At 39.2% G+C, this 22,762-nt stretch overlaps 1 protein-coding gene and 2 pseudogenes across 1 annotated transcript; 1 reads left to right on the forward strand and 2 right to left on the reverse strand.

Annotated features, from left to right (window-relative positions):
* Positions 1-226: 226 nt before the first annotated feature.
* On the reverse strand, positions 227-954 carry LOC119520730 (annotated as a pseudogene).
* A 526-nt stretch (positions 955-1,480) lies between these two features.
* LOC119520731 lies at positions 1,481-7,717 on the reverse strand (annotated as a pseudogene).
* Positions 7,718-13,332: 5,615 nt separating this feature from the next.
* Positions 13,333-14,298, forward strand: LOC119520732 (olfactory receptor 13A1-like). The gene has a single exon (XM_037818692.1). The coding sequence runs from the start codon at positions 13,333-13,335 to the stop codon at positions 14,296-14,298; it is 966 nt and encodes a 321-aa protein (XP_037674620.1).
* Positions 14,299-22,762: the final 8,464 nt, after the last annotated feature.

Here is a 22,762-nt window from a genome sequence, read left to right on the forward strand (position 1 = left end):
GGGGGTTGGGGTATGCTGGAGTTCTGGGTATGGAGTTTGTATTGTTTTTGCAACTGTTCCTGTATGTTTGAATTTATTTCAAAATAAAATTTAAAAACAAAGATTAATGGATTGTAAAACCACCATGCTGAGAAACAATTATCTGTAAACTTAAAGTTAACAAAAAGTCTTTTTCTAATGTGAAAATACTTAACTTGGGAGTAGGGGAGGGAAACAGTGAATTAAGTCAGAAAACATCTTCACAACAATCATTCTTTTCATACACTTCAAATCTTTACTTAATGCCTCGCTCCTCCTGGACATCAGAAAGAACACCTGGGTATTCTGGGAGAAGTTTATGTTTCTCTGTATCACTTTCTGGAAAAAAAGTGTCACTTTCAAATTCATGCCTGATCCTTGTCAGGAACAGTCTAAGACAGTCCGGCTGCTTCATGGCTAGGTCCTAACAAATGGAACTGCCTCCCACTATCCAAACCATGTCTACTTTATTTGCTAATTCTAGTTGCTCAGTGAGTTTTAAAGTATCATCCAGACTTGGGAAGAAAATGAGCTCCTTGTGGGGTTCCTTGTGTTCTCTACTGAGAACAGAATTAATTCTGTCCTGTAAAGGCTGATTCTTCTCAGGCATGGAGAACCAGGTCTTTCCACCCATAATCACTAAATTCTGTTTATTTTTACTGAAGAGGTTGTGGTCATTCTTTGGAAATACTTGAATTCCTTCCTGAGCTGGGGCCAGGGCAGTTATCCACTCTTGCTGATGCCCTTGTTCTGGGACCCAGCAATGATGAATCTTAGCAGCTGGACCATGATGAAAGCAGGAGTAAATAACTCTGAGCAGCTGTCTGCACCTGAACTCCCAACTAAGCTAGGCTGGAAGATTGTGGCCACTCCCCACATTCAGTCCCATTGGAGTGGCAGAGTCCTCATCCTCTGCCCCAACTGGGGGTGATCCCAGCAATGGTCTTGTGCTCTGGGGCTGGCCTTGTCCCCACCTTCCCTTCCCGCCCTGGGATGCAACCCTGGAAGCCTACATCAGGCCACTCCAGTGCTGCAAGCTAAGCAGATTTGAGCAGATTCTTCCAGTTTAAGAGAAGCCTGAAATCCAATTCTTCCCCTGTGGGTGCAGCCCAAAATCAGGAACTGACTCTGCAGCACCTCCAGAGGTGTTCAAAAAAGCCATGTTTTTTGGCTCTGTTTATATAGTTTATTAAGCTGGTACTAACAGTCTCATATTACAAAGGCAATTTAGTGGAAGAACCTTCCCTTTGATATTTGAATCATCTGAAATAACACCAACAGAACTGTATGGTAAAAAACTTCTCAGGTGGATAACAAAACAAAACAAAAAGACAAACAAAAAAATCTTTCCTTTCTTACAGGTGGATATTGAAGTGGAACTAATTCGGTTTACTTTTTAAAACCTCCAAAGAAAAAGCAGCTTAAAATCTAATTAAAATGAATAAAAATTTTGTCTCTGAATCTACTGGTTCCCAGCACCATTTTCTGTTTTTGTTGTTTTGATGCAGGTTTTTCCTTGTCTGCTTCTTCTCTTGCTCTTTTCACTGTTCCAGCAGTACCTTTTCCATTACGTTCATCATCACTATCAAACTTACTTTTCTTGCCCTGAAACTGTACTTTTCCTTTAGAGACCCAGCCTGAGAAGCTTTATTTCCATTTCTTTTTCCTTCAAATTGGTGACCTTTTGATTTCCATTTGTTTAGGGATTCTTGTGGATGTTCTATGATTGTTTTCAATGCCTCTTTCTCCACCTCCCTTTCTAATACTTCCCAAGTCACATTTTTGTTTCTTAATTTAGGTTATCATTGTTTGCATCTTTGGCTTTATCCAGTGCTTCTTTAGCTTTTTCTTTAAATAGGATCATTCCCTTTTTTGCTCCTCTGATGAAATCTAGCCATTTTATTTTACCATGACTTGAAAAAGCTTTGAAAATCTTCTCTACAGGTCTGTTCATCTAAGTCACCCTAAAATTTCAGCAAACATCCAATCTTTTCTTCTAGAGATTTCATTTTGGCATCTTTTGCTAACTTCTGTTTTTCTTCTTGCTCTTGTTTAAATCTTAATTTAGCTTCCACTTTATTTTGCTTTCTTTCTTCATTCTTTTTTGCAAAGTAATCTTCTATGAAATGTATTCGCAGGTCTGTGTCTTTGTATTTCTGGCCAGGAGTCTTGACAAACTTCTTAGCAGATTCAATGCTGTCAATCATAGCAAATATTGATCCCTTAAATGCTTTGCACAATGTTCTTCTCCTCTTTTATGTCATCAAGAGTTTCTTCAGTTGGGAAGTCTTTAATATAAACAGATCTGTTTTTTATATTATTTTTATACTTCGCAGTCACTTCAGGGAGAGGTTTACTTGGATATCTTCTGATTTTAGTTTTACCTTCACTTATTTCCATGAGTCCTGCCTTAGATTTGCTTGCTGCTTCAACTATTACATTAAAGTCTGTTGTTAGATGGTTTAACCTATTAAATTTTATCATTATCTCCAGGTACCCAGGCCTCATCCAGTTTGATCTGTTCCTTTAAAAACTTGTCACATTGCAAATTAAAATTGCCAAAATAATACTCAATTTGATGAAAGATTTTGGCCTCCAGGGCAGCCATTTTTTCATTATCACCATTTTTGGCCACTGTGGCAACTTTCGGGTACCTGATGTCACAAAGCCATGCTGCAGGGACACCAGCAGTAGCCTGCAAGAGCCATGACCTTTTAATCCAATCTTGTTGGGTGGAAACTTTTGATTGAGTGTTTCCATGGGGATGTGAACCAGTCAACTGTGGGTAGTAACTCAGAATTATTTCCTCAGAGGTGATAGAGCTGTTCTCTGTCTTGATTGAGGCAGTATTTACATGGGTGTAAATAATCATCACAGTTATAATCTTGGATTTTAATATTGAATACACTTCCCTAAAATTGATTTAAAAGTCCTCACTAAAAAAAAGAAAGGTGAATAAAAAGCATATCTTATCAAAACATTTATTCTGCATAAAGTTATGCATTTTGGATTAAATCCAACAAGGGTAAACTATATTTGATCTATAGAGTTTAAAATAAAAAAAAAAGTTTTAACATAGCACTTAAATGCAATTACTTGCATTGCTTAAATGTAGGAAAAGTAATAAGATGCATAAAAGAATGCAAACATACTCTTAAGGATATGCCTGCATTTTTGTTGTTTGTAAGTTTAATGAGATACCTAATTAGTAGAATACAAAGTTAAGACCGAATAGCCTTAGCTGAATTGTTTTAAAAGGTAATGAGTTGTTCTACACTGGAAAATCTGGGAATAAAATGGTGATGCTTTGAAGGCAAATAGTGAGGAAAGTATGTAGAAAGATTGGCCATCAGTGTTGGGCTGTTCTTGCCCTTAGAAGTTGAGCCTCAAATTGCCCAACTTTATCCTCAGAACCTAATTAATAAAAAGTATTGGTCATGCCAGGAGATGAAAAGAGGGCAGAGACCAGCCATTTGATGATGAAGGACTACAGAATGTTTAGGATTGTTTGTATAGATCCAAAAATAGATAGCATAATGCTGTGTGATGGTAGCAAAGTATCATAAGTACACCGAACAAAGATGTCTGTGAGTAAAGCTGAAAGAGGTGGGATAGGAGAATGTATGACACCAGAGGTAAAGACAGATGATTAAGACTGGGACTGTATAACTTGGCAAAAACTGGAGTTACATATCCAAAGTCTGTTAGCCAATGACTGTTACTAAATATAAAAATATAAAAATGTTTTTGCATGTGTGTGCCAGTTTGAATATATAATGTCCTCCAAATGCCATTATCTTTGATGTAGTCTTGTGGGGCAGACGTTTTGGTGCTGATTAGATTTGCTTGGAATGTGCCCCACCAAGCTGTGGGTGAAGACTGATGAGATGTTCCCATGGAGGCATGGCCCAACCCATTCAGGGTGGGCCTTGATCAGTGGAGCCATATAAATGAGCTGACTCAAATAGAAGGGACTCAGTGCAGCTGTGAGTGATGTTTTGAGGAGGATCAAGCTTGCTAGAGAGGAACATCCTGGGAGAAAGCCATTTTGAAACCAGAACTTTGGAGCAGATGCCAGCCACGTGCCTTCCCAGCTAACAGAGGTTTTCTGGATGCCATTGGCCATCCTCCAGTGAAGGTACCCAATTACTGATGTGTCACCTTGGACACTTTATGGCCTTAAGACAGTAACTGTGTAGCCAAATAAACCCCCTTTTTATAAAAGGCAATCCATCTCTGGTGTTTTGCATTCTGCAGCATTAGCAAATTAGAATAATGTGGGGGAGCAAATGAATGTCAACCATGTAGAGTGTTGAAAAGTGGATGGTATTCAGGAATAAACATAATCAAAGCAAACTGGAGTCTATGATCAACAGTAACATTGCAATATACCTCCATTAAATGTAACAAAGGCAATATGCCAATGCCAAGTGTATATGAGAGGGGCATATAGGGGAGGAATATGGGATTCTTGGTAGTGGTGTTATTTTCTGTCCTTACTATTATATTGTATTGTGTGATATGTTATTTTTCTTTTTATCATTTTTTCTTATTATTGCTAAAAAAACAATTCTTCTTTTAGTAATCAATATGTTCAAGTGCTGATTGTGGTGACAAATGTACAACTTTATGATGATACCATGAACAACTTGTTGTACACTGTGGATAAATGTATGGTATGTGAATATAACTCTATAAAATTGTAGGATAAAATATATTTAGAAGTAAAGGTGTTGGAGAAAACATGGTGAGAGGGATGTACCTATCTACTGTTAAGCAGGTAGAATGGTGTAGCCTTTCTGAAGGTCAGTGTGGTGGTTCCCCAAAAAGTTAAGCATGTTGGGACCATAAGGTCCTGCAACCTCATTATGGGGTATGTCATTTGAATACCTGAGAGCAGAGACATGAATGGATATTTGCAAACGTGTTCATGTAGACAGTAATCATGATTTGCAATGGGTGTAGGTGACCTAAGGGTACATAGACTGAGGAACAGAATGGTGAACTGTGGCATATGCATACAATGGAAAATTGAGCAACTATGAGAAGGAGTGGAGCTGTGAGACACACAATGAGTTGAATGGATCCTGAACACAGTATTTGAGTGAAGTATGCCAGAAATAAAAGCAAAGTCTATAATGTCTCACTTATATGGACTAACTACAATGTGTAAACTCAGAATTGAATCTTAGAACATAGCCTAACATGGACATGATTATTGTAATTGTCCCTAGATTGTAAGCTCTTACAGCAGTCAACTCTATTCCTGAATTGTAATTCCTATCTCTAAACTTTGAGATGCTAATCCCTTAGTGTATAACCTGATTGGTCTCTGGAACAACGCATATCTCTGAGACACCTGAAACTCAGAGCTGGAGCTCAGCAGATATGAATGTCAGTATTAGTGCATACAGCAACTGTTAAAAAAAGCTGAAAAAGAGCCCAGACTTCAATTAGTGATATGAATGAAGCAGATCTGGTTAAAACTAGGGCAAACTGGGCCAAAAGGTAAGGGTCAAAACTGTGTTTTAAAACTTCAACTTCCATATGAGACCAAGGGAAGAGATGTCTATTTGGTGCAGGATCTATATTTTCTAAACAGTATAACTCTACAGTCAGTTTGTTCAAACACCACAATTACATGAAACTTTGAATAGGAATTGAGATATGATAGGTTTGTATAGGTTAGTGAAATAGTAACACATCCCAAAGTAAATTGGGCAGATAATAAAAAATATATTTAAAGCCTCCACCCTCCCACCCCAAGGAGCTGGGGGAAGGTGTAGAATTGTTGGGCTTCCTCACCTGGACTGGTGTTGATGTTGTCACAAACATTGGGACTGGTGGTTTGATGTGCTGAGCCCTCAATCATGGAACTTGACCTTATGAAGCTTGTTATTGCAAAGGAGAGGATAAAGTTGCATATAATTGTGCCTAAGAGTCTCCCCATGAGTACATCTTTTTTGCTCAGATGTGGCCATCTCTTTCTCTAACTGAGCCACCTCAGCAGGTGAACTCACTTCCCTCCCCTCTATGTGGGACCTGACTCCCAGGGGTGCAAATCTCCCTGGCATTGTAGGATATGACCACCAGGGATGAATCTGGACCCAGCATCATTGGATTGAGAATATCTTCTTGACCAAAAGGGGTATGCAAAATGAGACAAAATAGTTTCAGTGACTGAGAGATTTCAAATGGAGTCGAGAGGTCACTCTGGTGGGCATTCTTATGCACTATATAGATAACACCTCTTAGGTTTTAATGTATTGGAATAGCTAGAAGTAAATACCTGAAACTACCAAACTCCAACCCAGCAGTCTGGACTCCTGAAGATGATTATATAATAATGTAGATTACAAGGGTTGACAGTGTGATTGTGAAAATCATGTGGATCACACTCTCTTTATCTAGTGTACAGATGGATGAGTAGAAAAATGGGGATAAAAACTAAGTGAAAAATAGGGTGGGATGAGTGGATGGTTTGGGTGTTTTTTTTCACTTTTATTTTTTATTCTGATTCTGATTCTTTCTGTTGTAAGGAAAATGTTCAGAAATAGATTGTGGTGATGAACGCATAACTATATGATCATACTGTGGACAGTGGATTGTGTACACATGGATGATTGTATGGTATGTGAATATATTTCAATAAAACTGAATAAAAAAAGTATTGGTCATGAACCACAGAATTGTATTTAATTGTCCCTGAGAGTTTTCTCTTTGAGTCAGTCTCTTAAGGGTCCCCAGGGCAAACACCTGACCCTGGTCTTGGAAAAAACAGAGGTTTATTGAAAGCCAGTTTAATCCCAGCACAGAGACATAGACAAGAGAGTGCTAGAGACTCACTTCTCGGGGAAAGCTGTCAGTGGTCCCTGCAGCTCCTGCCATGGACTGACCACTTTCCAGAATGCCCAGTGAGGTCACTACATTGTGCAGAGGTGAGTGAAGCACTGTCACCCCAGGCTGTGGATCATAGGCTTAATATGGAGTTTATAAAATACTTATTTCACAGTGAGGATGGAATTTTTCACAGTTCTAGGAACTCCACATGGAGGTTTACAAAATGTGTAATGGCAACTTATACTAAATTAATTAAAACTTCAAGTTTTTATGGGAAACAATTGATCAAAGATAAGATTATCACAGAAAACAGTTGGTTCCATGCTCTATTATAAAAAAGACATGATGTCAAACTGTTTTTCATGGTGAGTGTGTTTATTCATATCTAGCATCTTTATCCTTTGCTAAATACCTTGTTTACTCCCTCAACTGCCTTACAAATAATACAAAATTTTAGAATCTAAGAACCATATCCCTGAGTAGAGAAGACTCAGGGTTCCTCCCATTCAGCTATGTCCTCCAGAGAGAACTTTGTGAAATTGTTTCAGACACCAGCCTCTTACCCCAAAGTCAACAGCTCAACATTCAAGAGTAGAAAAAGGTCTTCAGCTTTTAATGAAAGGAAAATATGAATCCAGTCCTATTAGTTCTGGCAGTTCTGTGCTATGGTGGACTCAGCACTTAGATAAGGTCATATAAATGTTGTTGCCATTTCCCCTTAAAAGTCAGAAAATTGAGAGAATAAAGTGGGGCAAGAACATGTGAAAAAGGGATGCAGACAGGGTGATTCTTTCAGCAATATACTTAGCAGGCCTCAAGGCTCACAGTGCTTTGGGCCCAGGGGGTTTGCGTCCACCATGGTGGACCCAGAGGCAGGTGGGTCCTGAGAGATCCTCAGCTCTTACAGGTGTGCAGTTGCCTTTCTGAGGTCTTGTCCTCACTCACTGCCTTGTGGGATGACTGTGAGGCTGCTCCAGGCCACTCATGAGAATGCTAATACTTAGATTTTCCAATGGCCTGTCACAGGAGCTGCAGCCTCGACCACTTATTGTCTCCTCTAAAGGAATATTTTAAAGCTCACACTGTCTTCCAAAAGGACAGGAGTGCAGCAGCATCCTGAATGTGTGGAAGGAGCCCCACACATTTAGGTGATCCCAGTTCCCTCTGCCAGCATGTGACACGGGGGTTTATAGGATCCCTGCTTCATGGTACATGATCCCACATGATTCCCTGTGGATGTCAGCTCCTGGATCTAAAAGAAAGGGCTAAAAGTAGGGGCCAGCAGGTAGAGAGGCATAGCAGTATTATTTGCTATGACCAGTGTGCACACATATGTCCTTTATTGATTTATTTTTTGTAGTGTTGCTGTATAATATTTTTTCATAAACATTATTTTTAAGAGTAGTGGTATATTACAGAATAATTGTACAAAATGTACAGACCATTCCCATAAATCCTCTATCCATTCTGCATCATGTAGTGTTTCCCCTCTTATAACATCCTTTGTTCATGTGGAACATTTGTTGCAATCGCTGAACCAATATTGATTTATTATTATTTACTAAACCCTGTAGTTTGCACTAGGGTTCACTTTTTGTGTTGAAGAGCTCTGAGTTTTTAAAAACTTTTTATTTAGAAATAATTTCAAATTTACATGACACACACAAATATAATACAAACACATTACAGAATTCTAACATACCCCAACCCCTCAAGAAACCCAAGTCCACTGATTTTAACACTTTGCCACTTTTGCTGTGTCATTCTATCTGTCTATCTATCTATCTCTCTATCTATCTATCTATCTATCATCTATCTATCTATCTATCTATCTATCTATCTTTCTGAATATTTGAGAGCAGTTTCCACGCATCATATTATTAAATAGATCAACATTTCTTATGAATAATATATTCACTTATGTAATTGCCTTAAGTGCAGTTATCAAATTGAAGAAATTTAATGTTTATATAAAGCTTTACAGTCTATATTCTAATTTTTCTTATAATCTTCTAATGTCCTTTTGAGCCTTTTCACCTACATTCTTAGATCTCCTCCAGTATCATGTCTTGCAGTAAATTTTCATTGTCTCTGTCTTTCTTTCATTTTGAAAATAAATTTTGTAGATACATATACAACATAAATCTTCCCATTCCCACTCCTCCAAAACAGTGGGATTAATCACATTCACAATATTGTGGTACCTTCTCCACCACCTATTGCTGTGACTTTCCCTTCACCCCAAACAAATCCTACCCCCATTATGGATTAACTCCCCATTGCCACTGCCTCTCATCCCTGCAAGTCTTCACTCAACTTTTGGTCTCTCATAGTTTCATATTCTCTGACATTTTCTTTATTGTTATCAAGGGATTTAAATTTAACATCCTAAATCTATACCAATCTCGTTTGCTTCTATGCCAACATAGCTACTTCAATAGCAAATGCAGAACATATTTTATACCAAAATATGCCCCACCTTTATGTAGTTCTTGTTTCAAATTAAATATGCATATAGTATCATTAATTCATCATTATATTTTATCCATTTGCTGTTTAGATCTGTAGGAAGTAAAAAGTGGAGTTACCAGTGAATATACAATGGTACTGGTATTTATATTTACCTATGCATTATTTTTACAGAAATCTTTATTTCTTCTTGTGGCTTCAGTCACTTTTCTATTGTTTTTTGCTTTCAACCTATAGAAATTCCTTTGGCATTTCTTGTAGGGCCAGTCTAGTGGTGAAAATGTTTCAGATTTTCTTAATCTGGGAATTTCTTAATTATTCCTCATTTTTTGTTTTACTTTTTATGTAAAATCATATTTCTTCTATTCTGGGGTGGGGGGGTTGGATGATTTCTTAAAATATGTGTTCCTGACAGAAACTCAGACACAATGAAAAAGTATAACCCCATCCCCAAGAGATAACCACTTCTAATATTTTAATTATTAATTAAATTAAATGTTTATTAATAATTTAATCAATATTTTCATCTCTAGTGATACAAATATAAATGCAAATGTGAACAGAATTTTATGTAACATATTAAAAATGGGTTCTCATTCTATGTACTTTTTTCTTATATTCAGTTTTATTGAGATATATTCACATGCCATACAATCATCCATGGTGTACAATCAACTGTTCACAGTACAGTCATATAGTCATGCATTTATCACTCCAATCTATTTTTGAACATTTTCCTTACACCAGAAAGAATCAGAATAAGAATAAAAACTAAAAATAAAAAAAAGAACACCCAAAGCACCCTCATCCCACCTTATGTTTCCTTTAGATTTTGGCCCCATTTTTCTAGTCATCCATACATATACTGGATAAAGGGAGTGTGATCCACAGGGTTTTCACAATCTATTCCCCATTTTTGAAAAATACTTTCACCACACATACAATTTTTTTTTTTTTTTTTTTTTTTTTTGTATTTTCTTGATAATTCATGTTCTTGAGAATCTTTTGATTCACTTATTGGCCACCCACAATTGTGATTTGGGAGGGATCTGTGTCAACATTCATCCTTTTAAAATGAGTAGTTTGACTTCATATAGTTTTCAGTTGTAGGAGAATTTTACTCAGTCTGTATGTGAATTCTTTATCACCTATATATTTTGTGACTACTTCCTCCCAGTCTGTGGTTTTCCTATTTGTTTTTAATAGTGAATTTTATGAGCAGAAGTTTATAATTTTTATAAAGCCTGATTTATCAATGAATCTTGTATTATTTGCAATTTTGTGCCCTAAGAAATTTTGCCTAAGAAATACTGTCTACAAGATGTCAAAGACATTTTCTTTTGTTTGCCTTTAGAAACTTCATAATTTTATCTTTTCTTATCATGCTATGACTAATCAATTACCAATATTTATGAAGCATGAAGGAGCAGTCAAAGTTTGCTTTTTATTTCCATATGAATATTTAGTTTCTCCAACATAATTTGTCGAGAAGACTTTCCATTTGCCATTGGATTTTTGGCACTTTGTCACAAAAGATCACTTGCCTATAGATATCTGAGTCTATTTTGACATTTATCCTATTGCATTGATGTATTTGCCCATTCTTATGCAAAACCATGAAATTTTTGAGGTTATTATAGCTTGATCATTGTAGTTCTGAGGCCAGGTACTGTAAATCCTCCAAATTTGTTCTCTTCAAAACTGTTTTGTCTCTTATAGGTCATTTGTGTTTCTATATCAGATTTAGAATCAGCTTTTCAAATTCTGGTTTCAAAAATATCTGCAAGCATTAGGATTGAGATTGTGTTAAGTCTATAGGTCAATTAAGAGACAAAGGACATCATCATAATATTTATTGTTCCAATTCATGGAAGTGGCATATCTGTTTTGTAATTTCTCTCAACAATTTCTCATGAATTTTCAGGGAGAGGCCCTTATATAAACTCTCTTTTCCCACTACAGATGTCCAAGTTTTACTTATTTGTGCTGGTCTCATAAAATTAGTTGGAAAAGTTTTCTTCTCCATTGTTTTCTCAGATTGTGCAATATAAATATTGTAACTGAATTAGATGTTAGCTAAATACCCCAAGTGTAACCATCTAAGTGAATGTTATTTTTACAATGAATTCCATTTCTTATACTCATAAACATGATTTACAGTTTTTCTATTTCTTTTTGGATGGTGTTGGTAAATAGTGTTTTCCAAAGTATTTATGCATTTCAACCATGTTTTCAAGTTTATTGGCTTAAAGATGATTATAATATTCCCTTATTATCATTTTAAGGTCTGTGTGATCTGTACTTATATTCTCTTTCATTCTTGTTAATGGTAGTTACTGTTTCACCTCCATTTAATTGTTAATTAGAACCACCAGGTGATTATCAAATTGTCTATCTTTTCATATCACCAGTTTCTTATAAAATTGTTTATAATCTCTGCTGTTTGTTTGCATTTCATTGGTTTCTGCTCTTCCCTTTATAATTCCCTGCTTTTTACTTACTTTGTATTCAATTTGTTGGCTTGTTTTTTCTTCAATTAGAAACTTAGATTACTGCTTTCAAAACTTTCCACTCTCCATCTTATATATAATTGCAATGTACTTTAAACCTATCAATTCTCACAAATCACTGCTTTGTCTATATCCCATAAAGTTTAATATCAGTCATTTTTCATTCATTCAATTCAAAATATTTTCTATTTCTTGGTAATTCCTGTTTGATGTGCATGTTATATAGAAAGTTGTCATTAAATTTCCACAAAGCTAGGATTTTACTAGGTATCATATTGCTATTGATTTATAATTTACTGTTGTCAGCAATCATTTTAAAAGATTTGAATAGTTTAAAATATATTGAAACCCATTTTACTAAAGAAAATGGTATATCATGTGCAGGATATCTGGAGATGCCAAAAAATCTAATGTTAATAAATAGCTGACAATAGAAATGGGAACATTTCTGAAAGCTGTTTAGAAAATTTTACCTGCAGACCTTTGGGGAAGGTTGGGGGAGGGGTAAGCAAGATGCAAAACATTATCATTTGCTGATTGAGCTAATGTCTCTTCAGTGCCTACCATGGCCAGGAGCTAAAGATATGGCAATGATACAGAGAGGAAGGACCTGCTCCCAAGGAGCCTTCACCTGAGATTGGATGGCTGAGGGCTAACTGGGGGAGATACCTATTCTGAGGGAACAGGCACAAGAGGGACATGTTAGAGGGCAGAGATGGTGAGTTTGAGTTTGAAGGGCCTGAAGTCCATCAAGGCAGATAAGACACAGAGGTTCTTGGGATTCACAGGTCTGGAGTTTGAGAGAGGGATCACCTGGAGAGAGAGATCTGCAAAGTGTCAGGGTGTAGGCAGAATCAGCCAAGGGAGAGGGATGCTGTACCACAAGGGTAGAGGGTAGGAAAGATGCCCAAATACCAGCTGTGAGGAATCATACAAATGGAAGGGAAGGCAAGAGAAGCCTCTACCCCAAAACAGCTGAAAATGGCAGCTACTGAGGAAGGGGCCTGAGAGGCATGGTTGTGTGAGATGCTGCATAGAGGCTCAGAGGTGACCCATTTTGGGTAATTCTCACTGTGACATCAGGTGGTGGATGCAGGATCTCTATGGCCACATCAGCAGATGGCAGTGCTTGGGGGGTGGGCAGAGAGAGAGAAGGAGTAGACAGCCCTCCCTGAGGGATGTTCTCCTTGGACCCAAAGTGGAGGTAGCTCAGGGTGATGGCAAGTGTCTCCTCAGAATACAAATTTACATGGCAAAGATTTCAAGGGGAAAATGAAAGGAAAATTCAGTGAAGGCTAAGTAGTTTTCAGAAGAGCATTGTACTGAGTGGTGGGTGAGCAAATAAATGGGCCTTCATCAATTAAACCAGTTGACTCCTTCCCTTTCAAAGAGCTCATTTGGTTCTAAAATAGCCAACAAGGAAACATGAGCCTGAAATGAGTGTCATGTCACCTCTGCAGAGTTTCCAGAAGAAGGGGCAATAGGTGATGTCCACATGGAGTCAAGACCAGGAGTCACACCTGGACATATTGGGAAGTCCAACCAGACACATGTGACAGAGTTCATCCTGCAGGGGTTCTCAGAGCACCCAGAGCTGCGGCTGCCCCTGTTTGGCTGCTTCTTCTTTCTCTACACCATGGCCTTCATGGGCAACGCTCTGATCATCACTGTCATTACCTGCAGCTCTGGCCTCCACAGCCCTATGTACTTTTTCCTGTTGAACCTGGCCACCATGGACATCATCTGCACTTCCTCTGTGCTACCCAAGGTGCTGGAAGGCCTGGCTTGGGAGGGAAATGCCATCTCCTTCCAGGGTTGCATGGCCCAGCTATTCTTCCTTGTGTTGTCTGGATCTTCTGAGCTGCTGCTGCTCACAGTCATGGCCTATGACCGTTATGTGGCCATCTGCTGGCCACTGCATTATGGGACCCTGATGAGCTTGCAGCTTTGCCTCACACTGGCCATAGCAGTCTGGATCATATGTGCCATGAACTCCTCTATCCACACTGGTCTCATGGCACAGTTGTCCTTCTGTGGCCCCAATGTCATCACTCACTTCTTTTGTGAGATTCCCCCACTTCTGCTGCTCTCCTGCAGTCCCACCTATACAAACAGAATCATGACAATGTTGGCAGAGGCCTTCTTTGGATGCATCACCTTCCTACTCACCCTTGTGTCCTATGGCTACATAATTGCTAGCATCCTACACATCCGCTCAGCTGAGGGGAAGAGGAAGGCCTTCTCTACCTGCTCCTCCCACCTCATTGTGGTTTCTGTCTTCTATTCAGCTGTGCTCTGTGCCTACATCAGCCCAGTCTCCAGCTACAGCCCTGAGAGAAACAAACTGGCTGGAGTGCTGTACACAACTGTGAGCCCCACCCTAAACCCACTCATCTACACACTGAGGAACAAGGAGGTCAAGTCAGCCCTAAGGAAACTCTTCCCTATTTGTAGAAATTAAAAGACATTCTTCTATTCTGTACCGTCCAATGCCCATTTTCTGAAGACCATGCTTATAGAAGTAATGTCTAGCTATCACAGTCTTAGCAAAATCATCCCCAGCTGTGGGGTGCTGGTCAAGTTTTTCAGGCTTTGCTTGGTCAGTGGGTTTATTGGAAATGCATTGATGTGGTTTACTGGCCCCAGCATGGTATCTCATGTGGTGAGCACATAATAAATGTGTCTATTGAACCAGAATTAATCCCTGGGAGACATTTTTTCTTGCATTCTTGGAATCATGTCAATATCTGGGCAATCTCTCAGAGAGTCCTGACACTTAAAACTGCCACCTGGGCCTCTCCTGATCCAGTCTTCCTTGGATGTCACTACCATTTCCTTTCACTTCAAACTATAACTTAAAGGACTGACTAGCTGTACCATTGTCTGACTTATTTGAGCCCATCATTGCCCCCACCAATGCGCTGTCCTCATTTATGCACTTCACGAACCATGCACATGTCCACAGGGTTCTATTTGCCCAACATCCACCTCCCATTAGTACACATTCAAAATCAGTTAATGTTCAAATGCAGCTCAAATGACTCTTCCCTTAAAGTCATCCACATCTTATGAATCACAGATAGTACCTTGTTCTACCTTGCTTGGTGCTAATTACTTGAAACTCTTGAGGTCTTCAGTCCTAGGATACTAATTTCAGAGCCACATCAGCATCATCATCAGCAGTAGAAGCCCCTTCATATGGGATATATCCCTGCCTGTTTTGTCCAGGATGAGGCTCCCTGCTCTTAAACCCCTAATACCTAATCACTCCCATCTGGAGATGTTTCCACTGGCACATCACTGCCTGACTGCTTAGCTTGTTCACATAAAATGACCCAATTTTGCATATACAAATTTGACTTGCATCAATAGCCAACACAAACCCATGACTGCAGCTGCTTCAGGTTCTTCCTGAACCATTTAAACTACTTTAAATGACATTTTGTAAAAGGTGGTTTTATAGCTTATGAGGTGTGCTGTCTTGCTCCATTTGTGCTCTGAATTGTGTGGGAAGGGCTTTGGGTTAGGTGGTTATATTCAGTACTGTGGAATGGAGGAGTAAGTCTGCGATATAGTAGTTGGTAGAGGGGTAGAGTCAACAATTTTGTGCTATGAATCCATTTCTGAAATTGCAACCATTACCAACCAAAACTAGGTGGCTTAAAACAACTGGAATTTATTCTTTCAATGTTCTGGAAGCTTGAATCCCAAAACCAAGATACTGGCAGACCACACTCTGCTAGAGGTCTAGGAGAGAACTCCTCCTTGCCTCTTCCAGCTGTGGGTGGCTCCTGGTGATCTTGGCTTGTGGCAGCATCACTCCAATCCCTGCCTCCTTGTCATATGGCCATCTTCCCTGTGTCTCTACTCTGTGTCCATGTCTCCCCCTCATTTCCCTAATAAGGAAACCAGTCATTGGATTGAAATGAGATCCTTAAGTTAATCACTTCAAGCAAAGAATCCATTACAGATAGGGACACATGTACACATTTTTGGTAGACATATTTCTCTGGGGACATTTTTCAACATGGCTGTCTGTCCCCAAAATTTATGTCTGTATCACATACAAAATAAACCCCAACCCAATGTAACCCCACTTCTCAACCAATTACAGTATCAACACTGAAGAGAATATCTCACCTGAGTATATTAGTACCTCAAAAGTCCTAAACCATATCAATTAAATCACATAGACCATGGGTGACTCTGGGTATGATCCAACTAGTGGCAAAGCTCTTCTCCATCTGTAGAACTATGTTACTAGAACACAAGTCAACATTTTCTAAAATGCCTTGGTGGGACTGGGATTGAATAGACATTCCCACTCCAAAATTGATAAATTAGAAAAAAATCAGGGTCACTACACACAGGCAATTGCAAAATTATTCAAGGAAAATTCCTTGGTCCACTATTTCTTTCATAATGCCAAAGTCCAAAGAAACCTTTACACAGATACAAGCTCACATATTTGGGTGTCTCAGAAAGACAAAATTTGATAAATCTGGCAGGAGACTATTCCAGTTCTCTTGTGTTTCACTTGTCCTACAGTCTTTATGTTTTCCCTGCATACTGCTCCTGAAATTGTCTTCTCTATAGCAGCTAGGGCTGACTCAGCCTTAACTGTTCTGTAGATTAGGATTCACAAGGATATATGTCAAAAATCACAGAAAGACCAACATCCATGGCATAAAACACAAAGGAAGACTAGAGGAGGGCAGTCCTGGGATGATAGGGTGACACCATGGAGAAAGTTATAGTCAGGCTCCCATGCTTCCTTACTCCACTTCCTTAGAGCATGAAGCCTTTTTCATGATCACCTTGCAGAGAGAAGGAAGAAGAAACAAAAGGTCAAAGGTCATGTTCCGGATCATTCTAAGGCCTACTTCTCCCACTGATATCTGTTTAGCCAGACTGAACACATTGCAGTCTTGATGGAAGGAAGGGACTTAGGCAGGGGGTAGAAGAAGTGGATTAGCTAGTCTCTGTGAGCCTCAGCAATTATCCAAGACCATTAACCCATGTTTTGTGCTGCTCACTTTTCCTGTAATGATCACACACTAAAATCCTGAAAATAAACATTGCAAAGTATTTCTCATCACTTTTTCAAACTTTGTAACTGTTCAATTCTCAGTCACTATTCTAGTTTAATAAAATATTAATTCACTTTAGAACTGAATTGGATGTGTAGAAATTTCCCAAACCCAACTATATTTTAATCAGGGAAAAGTAAAACCAGCCCAAGCAAATGTACCTTCTAGGTGTCTTCAGTCAGATGTGAAATGTCCCCTTGAAGGCCTGGGTCAGGGGGCATCAGGAAAAGCTCCAGTGAGCTGGAGGACAATGGTTAGGGGTTACAATTCATGAATGGGTGCTCATTGTAGTTCTAGCTATTGGGAGAAAGTGTGGGTACATGCTAATGTGTACTGACTCCAAGAAACACCAGATGCTGGCTGAGGGGTGTGTGTCAGATGGGATAATGAGGAGTAGCAATAACTTAAGTCTCTGGATGGAGGACTTCAGCTCTGTTAAAAAGGTTGGAGCCTCAGAAAGGGTGCACCCACCACTTACTCATCCATTGATGGTGTTGGTATAATTTCAACCTATTCTACCACTGTGCATAGCACAGACAGGATCATGGAATTTGGAATCACACAAATGGAGATGGTAACACCCTTGCCCTCCTGCAGGTCTTCTCAGAAGGAAAGGGAGGAATCAAAGAGAAAATCAAGGTGAGCATCTGCACACATGTGGGATTATCTATAGTGACATCCCTCAAACTGAAGCAATTTTCCCACAGTCTTCCTGAAATGCTAGCACAATTTTTGTTCTTGCCAAATGAAGATGTTGTTTTGTTTTATTTGTACCCTCTTTTGTAATTGGGAGGAAGTTACATACAGTATATTATTACAGAAAAATCTTACACTCAATTACTCATGGATGAAAAATCCAGAGGCTACTACATAACAGCTCTTTAATTTCAACACATTTCATCCCACCTGCCCCCATGAGGCTCCCAGACATGTGTCAGGACCCTCCGCTCTGAACCCTTCTGTCCACAAACCCAGTCTCTCTGACTCTATATGTCTCTGTTTGCCATAACTCAACAACTTCCACTGTGAGGAAAGGTTTCTTCCTCATTGCTGTAAACAGAAATTGCCTTCTGGTCTCTTGAATTCAGATAAATGTATTGAAGCAAATCAAACTTTTTTGAGAATGTGAGCTGATCTACTGTTCCTCCTGAGTGAGTTTTATTACTGTCTTCCCATTAAGGTAGCAACAAGGAGGTCTTACAGGAATCAGTTGTTACAAAACACAATGAAAAGCATCAGTATTCAGCTTCAAGTTTAAAATAAAGTTCTCAAACATATATCATCATCCATAGGTTTAGGTCAAAGGTATGTGAAAACAAAAACTCATCCCCAAGATCAGGGCATGAGGCTAATGTCAAGGCAGGAGCAGAGATGATGTGGGACACTGCACACCTGACCCAGAGAAGAAAAGAATCTTTTGACCTGGGAAAAGGCACAGTAAACAGGGAAGCATGAGCATGAGATGGTGAGGATGTCAAGTGTTCCTTAGATAGCTTGTGCCCACCAACACAGTCATGCCCTGGGAGACCTGAAGTTTGCAGAAAGTCATGGACCCAAGAGTGGAGAAACCCCATAGATCCTACCCCCAACACCAAGCAGGGGTAGCAGAGTGTTAGAGGCTATGGGTGTGACCATGACAAGGACACCCAGCAGGCTTTCCCATGGTTGAGACTTAGGCATGGAGAAACCTGCCATTTTCCATGGAGGAAGCTGAAAATAACAGAGCTGCAGCACCTCAGAAACTTCACAGATGAGTTCAGGAGTTCACCTCTGGATATTAGGCTGAACCAGTCATCCAAGACCAAACAAGGGTCAATGTTGAGCAGGTGCCCTCTCCAAGAATGTCACTCCCAGCAGCTTTCCTCACTTGCAGTCACCAGATGGGAATCTAGGCCCTACTTTGCTTCTTCTTATTTATCATGTTGCAGAAACCCCAGCAATGAGGGAGAGTGGACATGAGTAAAAGTATCCTAATGCATGGCTTTGCTGCTAAGGTGAAAGGGGATCCATTGTAGAAATAAAGTTCAGTGATGGAGAAAGTGAACACAATTATGCTTCTTGCTCACCTGGTGTTTCAGTTCACTAAGCTCCTAGAATGCAACATACTGGAAAAGGACTGGTTTTTAACAATGCGGATCTATTATGTTAAAATTTAAAATTTTAAGGCCATGAAAAATGCCTAAATTAAGGTATCAAAAATAGGATACTTTCCTGAAGAAAGTCTGCTGGCATCTGGGGTTACTCTGCCACTTGGGAAGGCACATGAAGATGTCCTGGGTCCTGGCTTCAGTGGCTCTCTCTCTCAGCTCCTATGGGTCCTTCTTGCTTCTCTGGGGATTTCTCTCTACATTCTCTGTGTGTTTCTGCCTTTTATCCTCTCATAAAGGGCTCCAGCATTGGATTAAGACCCACACTGAATTGGGAGTGTTACATCCAAATGGAAACAACCTAATCAAAAGGTCCTACCCACAATAAGTCCACTCCCACAAGAGTGAGTTAAAAGAACATGTCCACCTCCATACACTACGTATCATGGATAATGGTGCTGTAAAAACAAGTGTGCAAATGCTTATTCTTTCTGTGCTTTCAGTTCTTCCAAGTATTTTTCTAATAATGGGATTGCAGGATAATGTGGCAACTCTATATTTACACTTGAGTGGAGCCAACAGACTGACTTCCAGAGGGACTGCCCAATTCTATGTCCCTACCAACAGTGAATAGGTATATCTCTCTTTACTTCCTCTCCAGCACTTGCATCCTTATGTTTATTTTTTAGACAGTTTTATGCACACACCATACAATCTATCCTAAGTGAAGAAACAATGGTTCTCAATATAATCACATGGTTATGCATTCACCACAGTCTATATGAGAACATTTTCATATCTTCAGCAAAACAAGAAGAGGAGGAGAAAAAAAGGAGAAAAAGAAAAAAAGAACAAAAAACCACAGCTACAAGAATCCCATAGGAATACAGAAAGTTCAAATAAGTCTCATTGTAAAGGTTCCTTGATTGTAAGCTCTTAGAGCAGTCACATCTATTCCTCAGTTTTAACTGTATTTCTAAATTCTGAGATGCTGTGCTCTTTGTGTATAACCTGGTATTTCCCTGGAACATTGGGTATCTGTGTGACACTGAGACTCAGAGTTAGAGTTCTATGGTTCTGAAAGTCAGCATTACTACATACAGCAACTGTTACAGAAGCTGAAACAGGGATCAGACTTCAATTAGAGATATGAATGAAGCTGACCCAGTTAGGTCTAAGGTAAATCAGAATACAGGACCAGGTTCATCATTGGCAATCAACTTCAACTTCTGTGTGAGACCAAAGGAGGAGATGTTTATTCATTCCAAAATTTAAATTTTCTGTAACACACTATCTAATTTATCCTATCTGGTCAATTTATTTAAACAACCTAACTACATGGAACCTAGAATAGGGAATGAGATATTATTATTGTGTACAGGTAAATGTAATAACCAGATACATCCCAGAGTATACAGGGAAGAAAATAAAAAAGTATTTCCAAAGTCCCCTTTAGGGACTGTGACAAAATGTGTAATTGTTAAACTTCCACATATGGGGAGTCCCTGATATTCTCTCAAGCAATAGGGACTCCCAATTTTATAAGTCAAGCCCTTGATCTTGAGGCTTGCTCTTATGAAATTTGTTTCTGCAATGGTGAAGTTAGGCCTGCTTATAATTATGCCTAAGGGTTATTCCCAGAGACCTCTTTTGTTGCTCAGATGTAACCTCTCTGTCAAAGCCAGCTCTGCAAGTGAACTCACTATGCTCCTTCTTACATGAGACTTGTACTCCCAGGGATATAAGTCTCCCTGGAAATATGGGACATGACTACCAGTGATGAGCCTGGCCCTGGCACTGTAGAATGGGGAATTCCTTCTTTAACAAAAGTGGGAAAAGACATGAAACAAGATAAAGTTTCAATGGCTAAGAAGTTTCAAACAGACTTGAGAGGTCATTCTGGAAGTTAATTTATGCAAGCTTCAGTTGGCTACTGCAAACTACTACAATATGCCACCCAACAGTATTTCTGAAGAGACTAGGGAGTTCCCTGGGGTCTATCAAAACCTTTATAATAGTTTCTCTTAGCAAGTTTATTCATTAAGAAACTTTAAGCCTCCAGATTGATCCTATGCCAGATAAGCCCTGAAAGCCAGAGGAACCAGCTCCTCCAAGAACATCAAGTTTCATTCCTCCACTGCATAAAGTCAACACCCCTTTCCAGCACAAAGAAGTTAAAATGGTCATTGCCCAGATATCCCTGAAGATGTAGATAATGATCAATGAGAGGGAGGAGATGTAACTGAGAAATTAAGATTTAACAAATGACTGTGACTACTGACTCACCATATAGATACTTCTTTTTAGTGTCTATTGCTTTAGAGTAGCCAAAAGGAAATACCTGAAGTTATTGAACTGTAATCCAGTAACCCTGATCTTTGATAATGTTTGTAAAAGTATATAGAAAAAAAATGTTGGTTGCCCATGTTTGTATGGACCTACTTCTGGATGTTTATTATGTTCCACTGATATATCTATCTATCTCTGATAATACCACACTTTATTAGTTCACTTACCTGTATTGTGAGTCTTAAAATTGAGTAGAGTACAATACTAGTAGTCAACAAGGGTGGGGGGGTAAGGGGTATGGGATGTTTGGGGTTTCCTTTTTTCCTTTTATTTCTTTTTCTGGAGTAACACAAATGTTCTAAAAATGATCAAAGTGATGGATGCACAACTATGTGAGGATACTGTGATCCAGTGATTGTATTCTTTGGATAGATTGTACACTGTGTGTGACTATATCTCAATAAAATTGCATTAGAAAAAGAATATGGTCTTTTCTGGGGTACATAACAGCTCCAAATCATCATGCCTGGATTCAGATAAAAATACTGTAGTTGATGCATTAATATTTGTCATCTCTTACAATGATATTTAATGGTATAAAGTCACTGTCTCTTTTTCCAATTTTTCTAAAGATCCCCTCCTAGTAGATGGAAGAAGAAGGAGTCAGAGTCCCTGTCCTTCCTCTATTTCACCAATGGGGAACTTGGAATGCCTAGATATACCCACCCCATTCCAGATCCAACCAAGTCCTATCTCTCGCCACTGTGTGAGGGCCCTTCCAACAATAGAGATTGGGACTAGCCACGGGGCAACCCAAAGCATGAACAAGGACTCACTGATGCAACCTCTCTTCTGCAGTGGAACATACAAGGGTACATAATAAATTATATTATGTGCTTTGTCATCTTGTCTGGTCTGGTCATTATTTTATCTTTTAAGTGACCACTCCAGTTAGCCCAGCCCTGGACATAATCACAACTAGAAAGCCAGGTATCTCCATATCATCTGGATGATAAGAGCTGCCCTCAGCTTCCACAAATGGCCTTGCTGCTTCTTTCTACCACAGAGTTTAAAACTGCAAATCCCCTACATCAGCGGGAAAACCCCATTCATCTTCTCCCAGACAAAATAAAGGTGAGACCCGAGATATATTTCTTCCCACCTTCCATTAACTCTTGCAGGAGCCTAGGTTATTTAAGCCCATGGCCCCTCTGTAGCTTCCTTCTCCCATCTCCCCTTCACATCTTTTGATCTAATTAAGCTGTCATTTCATGTATTCTCAACTGTCTGACTATCTGTGTTTGCCTCTCATCACCCAAAGAGTTTCTGCAAAACATTGAAATGAATTTACACAGTAAACAGAGTGACTTGATACATGCTGACTAATAGTGACCAGATAAGAATGCCTTTAGACAGGTCTTGGCTTAGTAATGTTAGGTCTCGAGTGGCTAGCACCATT

Source organism: Choloepus didactylus, chromosome 26, assembly GCF_015220235.1.
Source record: "Choloepus didactylus isolate mChoDid1 chromosome 26, mChoDid1.pri, whole genome shotgun sequence".
In the NCBI taxonomy this organism is placed as follows: domain Eukaryota; kingdom Metazoa; phylum Chordata; class Mammalia; order Pilosa; family Megalonychidae; genus Choloepus; species Choloepus didactylus.